This window comes from Urocitellus parryii, chromosome 7 (assembly GCF_045843805.1).
Source record: "Urocitellus parryii isolate mUroPar1 chromosome 7, mUroPar1.hap1, whole genome shotgun sequence".
Lineage (NCBI taxonomy): Eukaryota > Metazoa > Chordata > Mammalia > Rodentia > Sciuridae > Urocitellus > Urocitellus parryii.
In genome coordinates, this window is record NC_135537.1 from 137,139,554 (window position 1) to 137,152,391 (window position 12,838).

At 43.9% G+C, this 12,838-nt stretch overlaps 1 protein-coding gene across 1 annotated transcript; it reads right to left on the bottom strand.

The window, feature by feature from the left end:
* Positions 1-4,712: 4,712 nt before the first annotated feature.
* Positions 4,713-5,681, bottom strand: LOC144256199 (olfactory receptor 2T3-like). The gene has a single exon (XM_077801267.1). The coding sequence runs from the start codon at positions 5,679-5,681 to the stop codon at positions 4,713-4,715; it is 969 nt and encodes a 322-aa protein (XP_077657393.1).
* Between the last annotated feature and the right edge of the window lie 7,157 nt (positions 5,682-12,838).

Consider the following 12,838-nt stretch of genomic DNA (forward strand, 5'->3'; position numbering starts at 1 on the left):
TGGATGGGAGTTGCCTGTTGTCCTCTGGGACGTGGAGGACATTGCAGTTAGAGCTAAGGAAGCAACAGAGCTCTCTGGCACAGTTCTGGATCATTCTCATACTGTTCTATATCTATATTCTATATCTGTATTTGTTAGAATCAAAACCTTTACCAATGTTAAATCATCTCAAATCCCACATTGTCTATAAGGTCTGATTGATGAAATGTATTCAGTTAAGACACAGCCTTAGTCCTTGTTCAGTGTATAAAAAGAACTGTCCTAAGTGTGTGTATCTTCATTTAATCTCCCAGAAAATTGTGTGATATATTGTTATCTCCCCATATATGGAAACTAATACTCAGAGTTCAATGGATGTGTCAAAAGTATCACCCCTGTCAGTGCTGTGGGGACCCGGAGGGGGGTCTTTCTAGCAGCTCCTCCTGACTCTCTTAATCCCTGTTTGTGCTCCTTGTTTCCTGTCATTCAGTGATCATCTTGTTTGCTTTAGTGTTGCATTGAATTTTGATGTTTTTGCTTTTATTTTCAAAACCGGCCTGCAGATTGTAGAATACTGAAAATACGACCGATTTAGTGGAAAATTTTCAATCAATTACCCAACCTCTGCCCTCCCCCCCCCACCAGACTCACATTATACTTTGCCTTCAAACTACAAACTGTTGAGTGTACACTACATCATAGCAGCTGGGATGAAACAGACAGAAAGAAGCAAGCCCACTCTCTTGCATTTTGCAGCCAAATCCTTCTTAACTTTTTTCCTGTATATGTTCTGGAACAATGCTGATCAATTTCCCCTGACATGGAGGTCTTGTGACAGCCTTGGTCCACAATGTCTGTTGGTCAGGCTGCCTCCTGAGCTGCATCCACCTGACCTGCAGGGCTTCAGCCTGCAAATGGCTTATCCTGTCTCCTTGGCCACCTGGTTTCCTATAAGACTGTGAGTAGCAGCCAAGGGAGTATTCTCTAGGGTGGGAGGAAGAAAGAAGCTGCATGTTTTCTTCCTTTCTGAAGATAGTCTGTGGCAACTGGAGGCAACAGGGATTTCCCTGGGTTCCCACACCCCAGAACACAGTTTTTGCAGTTCTGGCAGCACTGCAGGACATGAGCTCCCAGGGTTGCTATGGTGACCTCCCTGAGGCCTGGAAGTGCAGAGTCTCCTCCCCAGCTCAGCAGGGAGCACACAGCAGATAGCAGATGCAGAGGGAACACTCTGGCTTCCTGGCTGACACACTCACTTCTACTCCACCATCCTCACTCTAGGTCCTGGTTACTTTGTAGCTTAGCCCCTGCAGCAAATATCTTCTGAATGAAATAGATGGTGTTTGTTACTGTACTAACCCAATGTGGTCACTATGTATCAAATGATTTAGACTCCAATGCATTCCTTGCCTAAAGAGAAAGAGTTAGTCTGTGCTCAAATCCCTCATTTATAAAAAATAAAATGCTTATATAGAAATCACTCCTAATATATTTTTCTTCAGGTAATTTACAACAGGGGAGTGATTCACAGCCTTGCCAGGGCTTGTTACTTCTATTTTTTTTTTTTTTCAGATAGCCATTCTCACTGGATGAGGATTCACTTATTGATCTTAGGATATACAACAAATCAATATTGAAACCCACATTGTACTTCAAGTTATAGAATTATAATTAGTTAATTAAAAATAAAATAAATAGGCCAGGTGTGGTGGCACAAGCCTGTAATCTCAGGGGCTTGGGAGGCTGAGGCAAGAGTACTGTGAGTTCAAAGCCAGCCTCAACTTAGCAAGACCCTAAACAACTCAGTGAGATCTTGTCTCTAAATAAAATATATAGAGTTCTGGATATGTGGCTCAGTGGTTAAGTGTCCTTAGGTTCAACCTCCAGTACCAAATAAATTTTTAAAAAATAGTAAAACATATCATAAACTATAGTGTTCTATCTGAATTAGTGTAATGTACTTAATAACAATGATTTTAATATTTCAATTTAACTTGCACTGTTACAAAAAAAGTAAAAATGCACATATTAATGGGGTGCTATGTAATGTTGGACACATGTATACATTATGCAATATTCATATTAAGCCAAAACTTTATTCCCTTAGACACTAATTGTTTCCTCATGGTAAAAACTTTCAAAATCCTTTCTTCCAGTTTTTTTTAATGGACAGTATATTATTAATAACAATCATTTTTAAAAATCATGCTAATAGGACACAAGTACAAAAATGTAGATAGGAGCATTATTTGAAATTGCTAAAAACTGAAGACAACATATACATTCATCAACAATAGAAGGTATTCATAAATAATGGTATAGTTAGGCAATTTAATCCTACACATAAAAATCAATAAATACATGGTACTTACAACAGGGATCAACTGCATAAAACACAATAGTATAAAGCCAGGGAAAGCAGATCTCCAGAAACCACGCACAGTCACTGTGGGTGCCCACCACTTGATTGGCATGGGGTGGGCACCTATGGTAGGTATTCCAGGGCATAATAATAATTGTAATAATTCCAAAAACTAATTGTTACATTAAGTTCAAGGCAGCCCAGGGCACCTCCTCCTCAGGAAATTTGATTAAGAAGTTTCTCTTCTGCTGGGATGTGGCTCAAGCAGTAGCGTGCTCACCTGGCATGCTTGCAGCCCGGGTTCGATCCCCAGCACCACATACCAACAAAGATGTTGTGTCTGCCGAGAACTAAAAAATAAATATTAAAAATTCTCTCTCTCTCTCTCTCTCTCTCTCTCTCTCTCTCTCTCCTCTTTCACTCTCTCTCTCTAAAAAAAAAAAAAAAAAAAAAGTTTCTCTTCCTCATCTTAAAATAACATGAGAAAAGTCACAGGCTACCAAAGGCTGTCAGAGGTCACATGGCTCTTCATTAGTTGAGTGGCAGTGGCTAGAACTCAGAGGGCAGCTGGGAATCCTCCCCTTTCACATCTCTATCTAAACCTCAGAGTCCATCTGCAACTTCAACAAAGACTTCCATTTCCCCTTGCACATTGTTCTCCAGAAGGTAAACAGATAAGCAAAACACTTGTTAAAAACCAAGAAAACAAAAGCCAAGTAAAATCCCATAAACTTGATGGATGGTTGCACAGGACTTCCCAATGACACCAGCAAAAAAATAATAAGTGCAATGATACCAACCAGGCCCTGATGGTGTTAGGATGACTTACAGTGCTGGTGTTCACTTGATCAGCTTTGTTCCTTTTATGTATTTAGTTTAATCACATCAGTCTGTACACCTAGCAACCTAACTACCTTTAGACAAGCTCCTTTTTCTTCATAGATGACCCTTTTGACCCAATTCAGGCAAATTCCCCTAATAAAACCTGCAGGAGTGATGGTCAGCTAGAAACATAGTATGGAGCTGCCATGGCTGGCAGAGGCTGCTTTTCAGCCCTGATGATGGTGCTCTGGTCCCAAAGCACCCAGCTTCCCTTCCTTGGTAGTAAATAAGGTGAGGTCAGGGTGCCACCTGGCATGACTGATGACCTCAGGACTCCGGTCACTTTCTTGCCTCTTAGTCAGAGATGATGTATGTTTTCCTACCTCCTTATGTTCCATAAGCACTCAACACACATGTTGTATTGGTCTTGAAAGCAACCGTGATCTGGTGCTGGTAGACACACAGACATGTCCTTGGCAGCATGATACTTGGCAGGGAGGGCACAGACTAGTCACCAGTCCAAAATCATTTTACTGGCTTCCCTAGTTTCAAAGAAAAAAGCTTGGCTTGCTAGGCTGAGGCAGAACAATCTTAGCAAGGCTCTATACAACTTAGTGAGACCCTCTCCCATAATTTAAAATAAAATGTGTTGGGGATGTGGTTTTGTGGTTAAGCACTCCTGGGTTCAATCCCTGGTACCAAAATAAATGAATAAATTCAAAAGAAAATTGCTTAGACGTATAAATTTCCTGAATTCCCATCCTCCAAGACAGTTTTTGTAGTCAATGTAAATACAGTACACCACTGTCTACAGTAGTATAAATTCCAAAGAATTATATATGAAGCCACTTTTATTTACATCCTGTAAAATTAGATGAACCTATTATCTCCCTGGACTTTAATATTAATGACTATTTTTTCAGTAGTATTAAAACCACTGGTGTTTACACCCCTAAAGCTCACTTTTTAAAAGTTGGTTCTTTTTAGATATACATGACAGTAGAGTGTATTCTGACATATCATACATATACAGAGTATAACTTATTCTAATTAGGGCTCATTCTTGTGGTTGTACATGATGTGAAGAATCAAAGCTCTTTTAACATTGAGAAAACTATGCCCCTCTGTACTTATTGAGGCACGGTATCAGACTGCTGGGAGCACATGGCTGTCACAGATCAGTGATGTCTTACAGAGCAGCCGAGAGTGAGGGAGCAGCCAATGGCCCCTCCAGGGCTCTACAAGGTCTGAGGTCTGCACAGTGAGTCTCTGTTAAGGCTAAGGCTGGCACTTAGGTCTCATGGATATTACCTGTGAACCCAGGATGGAGGGAGGTTAGAAAAAGATGCTAGGTCAACTAAAGTGACAATTTTCAATGGATTTCAAGAAGTAAAATACACTGAGATAAACAGGATAAATAAGCAGAGTGGAGGAGAAGCTCCAGGCAGGGGAGTGGGACTGAGGGAGGGATCCACATTGGGCCCTGGGTCCCAAGGACAACAGACAGGGGAGATCAGGAGAGGAGAAGGGACAGAGGAGAGAAGCAGGCTCACTCCCAGGCACTCCCTCTTAGGTTTCCTCTCACGACCCTTTGGTGGCACCACCTTGACTGAACCAGGCTCCTCAGAGTCAACGTGATGTCTTTGTTGTGGAGGCTGTAGATGAGGGGGTTCAGCAAGGGAGTGAGGATGGTGTAGACGGCTGACACCATCATATCCTGCTGCACTGTGTGATAGGAGCCGGGGAGCATGTAGGTGTAGACAGTGGCACCAAAGAAGAGCAACACCACGGTCATGTGGGAGGAGCAGGTGGCCAGCGCCTTCCTGCGGCCCTTGGCTGAGCTTGTCCTGCGGATGAGGAGCAGGATGAGGGTGTAGGAGCTGGAGATGACCAGGGTGGGCACGAGGAGCATGAGGATGCAGCACAGGTATATGAGCATCTTGTAGAGGGAGACGTCCGAGCAGGAGAGCCTCAGCAGGGCAGGGATCTCACAGAAGAAGCTCAGGATCTTCCTGGACTTGCAGAAGGAGAAGCTCATGGTGATGGGGGTAAGCAGCAAGCCATCCAGTGTTCCCAGGAACCAGCATCCGGACACCATCAGCCGGCAGACCCTGTGGTTCATCAACAGTGGGTAATGCAGAGGTCTACAGATGGCAGCATATCGGTCGTAGGCCATGGCCGACAGAAGAAAATATTCAGCTCCTGCCAGGGTCAGGTAGAAGAACATCTGGATCCCACAGCCTGTGGAGGAGATGATATGGTCTCCTGTGACCTGGCCCACCAGCATCTTGGGCACGGTCATAGAGATGTACATGAGATCCATGAGAGACAGCTGGCTGATGAAGGAGTACATGGGGGTCCAGAGGCAGGGCTCTGAGTGGATGAGAAGAATGAGGAGAGCGTTCCCAACTAGGGCCATCAAGAAAATGATGAAGGTCATAGTATAAAGGAGCGTGGCATTTGGGGTGTCCCCAAAGAGCCCCACAAGGATGAAACTGGTGCTCAAGTTTGATTCCATGAAATTTCCTTCCCTGCATGCATATATATCAGGTAGTTTCACCTAAGAACAATGAGGGCTGTGACTTTACCTCCATCACACCTGTGTGACTGTCCTAGTGTGCTTGGGTAAGACATGTACCTTGAGCTCTTTCTCTAAACACTGGGTTAAACTGAGGTGGAATCCTACGTTTAAATCTTAGGGAACTGAAGCTGTGTGCAGCCCCAAGTAACTGGATTAAGCAAGCTGGATGAAGCTGCTCCTGAATCTTGGGACCCGCTGGCTCATCTAGGACTCAGTACTGGAAGTCACCGTAAGGCATCTGTCAACATTAATAATATAAATGGAGCTAAAATCATACCCCAAACCTTCTGAAAACTTGTAGTCTCCTCCAGTATTCTCTCCTCATATGTCTCCATCATGGCAGGGCAGGGAGCAGAAATGGCTGGCCACCCTCAAAACCCACATGAAGTCTAAGGGTTTTAATCCACTAACCATCCTGCAGGGACATGATATGTATAAGAAATGGCAGAAATAAAAGTTGGAGATGCCCTAAATACCAACTATTTAGTTTGAAAACGAACTAAGCACTTCTTTTTCCTTCTTAGGATGCCATTCCTCCCCTAAAATAGAGCCCAAAATTCCATGTGCAATGACTCTGTGAGTGAATGTAGTTGAAGGACCAGGGGAAACAGTTGTTCTAAAACTCAGCTCTGCAGCCTCAACCTGTCCCAGGGAACCCTCTAGCCCTGCATTCCACTCAGAAGACCAGTAGAGTTCTCCCCTGGTATCCACAGCTTTGCTCAGGAACAGCTTCACCTGAGATGCACCTGCAGGTGTTCAGCTGACTGGCTGAAAACACACTGGGCATTTGGACAATTGTTCTGCACTCTGAGTTAAGGAGATGTCAGGCTGCAGATCACTGAGGGGTGGGAGTTCCATGACTGGCCCAGGCTAGTCAGCCCAGGGCTGCTGCAATGCCAGGGCAGAGCAGCACACAGAGAAAAGTCACACAGCAGCCGAGATGCAGGTACACACAAAGCAAAACACAGTGAACGGTGGGCAGGCGGAAAAAGTGAGCTTTCAGGAAAGTTCAAGTGGGAATCATGCAGGAGACAGCAGCAAGGATCAGCATCCACAGTGTTCCCTGGTCACCTTCCCAATGCAGAGTTCAGAAAACTTGGGCAGGGCAAGCCCTGTGCTTCACTCCTCAGCTCTCCAGTGAGTGAATCTACACCACAGCAGCCCAGTGAAGCTATCCCCATCCTAAAGCCAGGCAACTGGGTTCATTTAGGAGGCAAGTAGGGAGTTACATCAGCAGCTTCTTCACCTGAGGGAGCTGAGGTGAGCACCTGCTGTGTGACCTTCACCTGCTGAGCAAGCGTGGACCAGCTCTCTGGGGGAACCGAGGAACCTGCAGCCACCACTTGTCATCTATCCATCTACCCCATGCTTGGCCTGCACTCTGACCAGGCATCCGCAGTCCTAAGCTTCTCCAGAGGTTCGTCTTTCTGAATTTTGTTGCTGTTGTGCTTTTGATTTGTTTTCCAAGTATATTGTAACTTTCCACTCACAAGAAACATGGGGGTTGCACATATTTGCCGTTTTTGAGGTGAAGCTATAAAATGCTCCATCTTGGGGGCTGGGGTTGTAGTTCAGTCATAGAGTACTTGCCTAGCATATATGAAGCCCTGGGTTCAATCCCCAGCTCCACATGAAACTAAATAAACAAAATAAAGTTATTGTGTCCATCTACAACTAAAAAATATTAAAAAGAAAAAAAAACAACAAACCTCCATCTTTTTCAGGAGGATATGGCACATTTTTTAAAAGCAATATTTTTTCCAGTTTAAAATCATGTTTTCATATTTGATATTTATGAAGCCTCACTCTATAAACTAAATCTGAATTTAAGAAAGGCAGGATCATGCAGAATATACTCAGAACATAATCAGAGTATGAACCCAGACAGGATTAAAGGTCCTATCTTTTCTCTCCTTCCTAGTCTGTAACGGCTTCTGTGTACCACCCCAAAATTGCTTCAAGTACTCTTCAATACAATCAAGCATTCCCTTCAGTACCCTAATCAAGCAAGGGTAGGGACTCCACATGCCTTCTCCATGCCACCTGGCAGACTTGGAATCCCATAGGAGGGTCACATGAAACCCATTCACCATTTGTAACAGTCTCCTAATTGTGTCCAACTTCACTCCATAAGCCCCAAAGTTCAAAGGAACTTGTGCCTGACATGTTAAAATCAAAACAGCTTCCCACTGTCCCTTCTGATTCTGCGTGAGTGGCCAACCACACAGACACCGGGCTGTGTGGAGGAGACCAGGGGCAGGTGTAGACCAAAATTGCAAAGGGCATCAGGCTACAGCTGCAGCCCAGCTGCCCTCCTTGCTTCTGACTGTGTGATCTCAGGGGAGATGCTAACATCACTGTCCTTTCTCAGAATCCAGTCAAGCAGCCTGGATACTCTGTATTTGTGAATCTCAAGACACATTCTATTCCCACATCCAAACTTGGTCTAAGCCTTTCTGGGTGGGGTGAACCTCCTTCCCCATCGCCCTCCACCCTCTGGGCTCAGAGTCCTCCCTTCAAGATCTGTCTCCTTGTTACCTAACTTGAAATGGAGAGGGGTGGGAGGCCGCTCTTGGTGCCCACAGTGGGCGGGATGTGTGCACTTCCCAGCATGGTGAGGTACTGACACTGGGCTTGCATTTCAAAGATGAAAACTAAGCCTGAGCCTAAGTTGCAGGAAATGGCAAGTGCCCAACAGCATAGAGGAGCAGCAAAGCAGTAGTGGCATGGCAAGGTGAGCTGGCTGAACTGTGGAGACTTCAATGCCAAAGGCATGTCTGGGAGAAGAGACAGGTTTCTTAATAAACAGTGCTTGGGAAACTGGAGATGCAAGGGTGGAAGAATGAAACTAGATCTCTGTCTCTCAGCAGGCACAAAAGTCAACTCCAAGTGGATCAAAGACCTAGGAATTAGACCAGAAACTCTGCAACTGCCAGGAAAAAACATAGAAGCAACACTCTGTATACTAACTCAGATACCAACTTCCTCAATAGCACCCCTAAAGTTCAGGAAATAATGCCAAGAGTTTATAAATGGGATGGCATCCAATTAGAAAAGCTTCTGCACTACAAAGGAATCAAGAGAGAAGCAAGAACCTACAGAGGGGAAGAAATATTTGCCAACTACATATAGGGGACTAATATCCAATATATATAAAGAGCTCAAACAATTTAACACCAAAATACAGATAATCCGATCAATAAATTGGCAAATGAACTAAACAGACGCTTGTCAAAAGAAGAAATACAAATGTCAAGCAAATATATGAAGCACTATTTTTAGTAGTCAGAGCATTGCAGATCAAAACTACATTGAGATTTCATCTCATTCCAGTTAGAATGGCAATCATCAAGAATACAAATAATATATTTTTTTACATTTTTTACTGGTTGTTCACAACATTACAAAGCTCTTCACATATCATATTTCATACATTAGATTCAAGTGGGTTATGAACTACCAATTTTTACCCCAAATGCAGATTGCAGAATCACGTCGGTTACACATCCACAATTTTACATAATGCCCTAAGAATACAAATAATCTAAATGCTGGTGGGGATGTGAAAAAAATGATCACTTATACACTGTTAGTAGGATTGTACATTAACTAGTACAACCATCATGGAAATGAGCAGTGGTCTGACCCAGCTATACCACTCCTTGGTACTTATAATAAAGAATTAAAGTCAGAATACTGCAGCAATATATGCATAGCCCTGTGTATAGCAGCACAATTCACAACAAGTTATGGAACCAGCTCAGATGCTTGCCAAGAGATAAATGGATAAAGAAATCGTGAGAATATATATATATATATATATATATATATATATATATATATATATATATACACACACACACACAAACACACACACTGGAGTTCTACCCAGCAACAAGGAAGTACATGGACAGGAGAACAATTTCTAGGTTTTTGATCCTTTGATGCTAAGGGAATAAGCCAGACTCAGAAAGTCCAGGTTTGCATATTTTCTCTCATATGTGGAAGTTACAGAGAAAAAGTGGGAAAAATGAAAGCAGAAGGGAGACCAGTACCATAGAGGATGGGGATTGAAGGAGGGAAAGAGGGAAAGGGGAAGCACAGGGGAATGAAGTATAATCATAATTCCTTAATACATATATTTTTAAAAATTAAGAAACAGAATCCACAAGCATGCTACTTTATAGAACACACAAAAATAATAGAAAAATGTATACAAAGATTGGCAAATATACAAACAAACAAAAATATAAGAAATCTGGAAGTGGCATAATTTCACAAGAGTAAAATTTTAAGCATTATCTACTTACTAAGATAATGGGGGTGATTTCATATTCAAAAATGCCCAAATAAAGTGAAGTTACATGCTTCCAGAATTTTAAAAGGATTGTAATTCAATTTTGGATGTACAAAGAAAATTGATTTAAAATACAGCATTATTTGTACATAGATTTTGTTTGAGAAAATGTCTTAATTAAAATGGAGAGCTGAAGTGATTGATCAATTACACTTGTTCCATCCTCTTTTTTTTTTTTTTTTTTGACTTTGCCTATTCATCAGAATTAGTCACCTTGAGATCACAACATTTCTGTGGCTGTCCACAGACATGCACTGCGCTGTAGAAACTTTGTCACTAGATGTGCATGTCCCCAGCTGTGTAGGAAATTGTACTCTGCCTTCCCAATCAGCTGTCATGCTATAAAGAAGTGTTTCCTGTGGTGCTCCTGTGTGATGCTTTTCATATTTCTGAGCTTTGTTAGTGGGTAAGTTTGCTGTTCAAAGTGGTCTCCAGGCATACGCCTGAGTTTGTCTCATGTGACTGGAAACAAGGAAACTGTGTGCAGCTTGTGGACCTAGTGTGAGCTAGCTCAGCCTCCCTCAGGTGTGGTGCTGAGCTCAACAAGTTCAGCGCTAACTGACTCAGTGAGCTCATGGTGCTCTGTCATCATGAGTGTATCAAATGTGTAAGTCCTTAAAGGGAAACACAGGAAACAGATGGAGATGCCGTGATCAGAGGCAGCCAGGCACTTAAGCCTGTGTTGAACTAAAAAAAAAATAAGCAGCCATATGTAAAAAGAAATCTGAGTGAATTCAGGAAATTCTTTCAGAAAATAGAACTTAGAGTTTTACTTTTTATCTACTAGATTTTAAGATTTTTCATTTTAATTAGCATATTAATATTTATATTTCATTAATTAGAGAGCTTAAATTTATAATTTTATAATCATCTTCAGTGAGACATCTGAGGCTCAAGGTAAACTTTGATATGATGATGTGCTTCTGCACCAGCTCCCAGCCCAAGGAGTGGGACTGAGCCTCCTTGTGGGTATTCTAGATGCTAAAGGGGGAGCCAGACAGTGGAAGTTAGAGGGGAGGGGGAGATAATGTGAACACAGAGCAAGTGGGGGATGGGGGAAAGGAACTGCAGGCTGCTGGGGAGGAGGCTCCCAGTCAGGGTGCTGACTTGAGGGTGAAGGTAGGAGGAGCTCCTGGCTCCACCCTGCTGGTAAGACTGGGGAGGGCACCACTTTCATATGGTGACAGCACCTTTTCTGCCCTGAGTCTGGCAGGATGCTCGACACACCTGAAGTCATGGATCGTCTGCCTCCAGTCTGTAAGAGAGCCATGATTGCCTCAATTTCTAAATGGCAAAGGATGCTCAGGGGTTTTATGTGACTTTGCCAGTGGTACCTAAGCAACAAGGGGCAGGGCATGTACCAGAACCCAGGCCCATCTGCTCCTGGACCTATACGTTGTGTGCTACTAGCAGCACCCGCCAGGGGAGGACACAGACAGTAGCTGCTCAAGGAGGGACTGGGACCTGTCCTGTTGCCTGTGAGGATGTTCTGCCTGGGTGTTCCAGTAAGATGACAGGTGCTGTCTACCAAGCAGTTGTCCCTGAGGGAGCACCATGAGTTAGTGGGCTCATTCAGAGACTTGGACATACCTAGATTTAAGTCAAATCTAGGAGCACATAGAAGCCTCTTTCTACAGAGCAGGGTAAAGCACAAGGCCAAGGTTGTCAAGATGAAAACCAAAGCCTAGACCAAGTCCAGGGCTGAGCTGAGCCAGGTCAAGACAAAACCAAATACCAAGATAAAGGCCAGGGCAACCTTGTCCTAGACACACCTGAGCCAAGCTCAGCTGACAGCGGACAGGCAGCAGGACCAGGCGTGCTGAGGCAGGGCCAGGTGTGGTGGTGCTGGGTACTTGCTCCCTCCACAGGCAGGTCTGGATCATCCTGGACCCTGATGCTGGCTCTTGGCACATCAGTGTGTGGATCTTTAATATATATATATATTTGTTGATGTGTGGTACCTGGTAGGGAACCCAGGGGCACTCTGCCAGAAATTTTTTCTTTTTAATTTCAATACAGGATCTCACAAAGTCATCCAGGAAGGCCTCAAACATGTGATCCTCCTGCCTCAGCCTCCTGGTACCTGGCATTAAGGTGTGGCCATTGCACCAGGCCCTATGAATGTTTTGACCCGGTGACCACACTCAATGGAAGACTTGTGCACACTGCAAGGTGAATTCCCACATCTTTCTGGAGTGACCTTCTGGCAGATTCTGGGAGTCTCCTGAGTTTCTAGAGGAAAGTCAAGCATGGGGTAATTCTAATCTTTGGCAGGGAATGCGGCTGCAGAATATGCCCCTGACTAGGGCTGATATGATGGGCCCAGTTTATGAATGAAAGGGACAGATTGACGGGGACCTTAACTAGAAAAATCTGACTCACATGGTTTGAGGAATGACTCAGACCTGAAAAGTGCATCTTTCTGCCCCTACAGGGAAGAATAGGTTGTAGGGAAAGGTAAATAAAAACATATGCCATCCCCCAAATGCAAAGGCAGTGTTGGCACTTTGGAAAATCCAGACTACAGATGTCCACTGCCATCTGCCACAATGGCCTTGCTCAGCCCTACCGAGGGGAAAGAAGGCGAAGGCCTCATCCATCCCTTGTCAGAGGTGGAGTGGAGGCATCTGCTAAGTTCCTTCCAGGTCAGCTTCAGCAGGGGAATGTGTAAGGCCTCCATCTCCCTGCTCACAGACCGCAGAGATGCCCGCCTGGTACTGGGGCTGAGGTCTCCTGT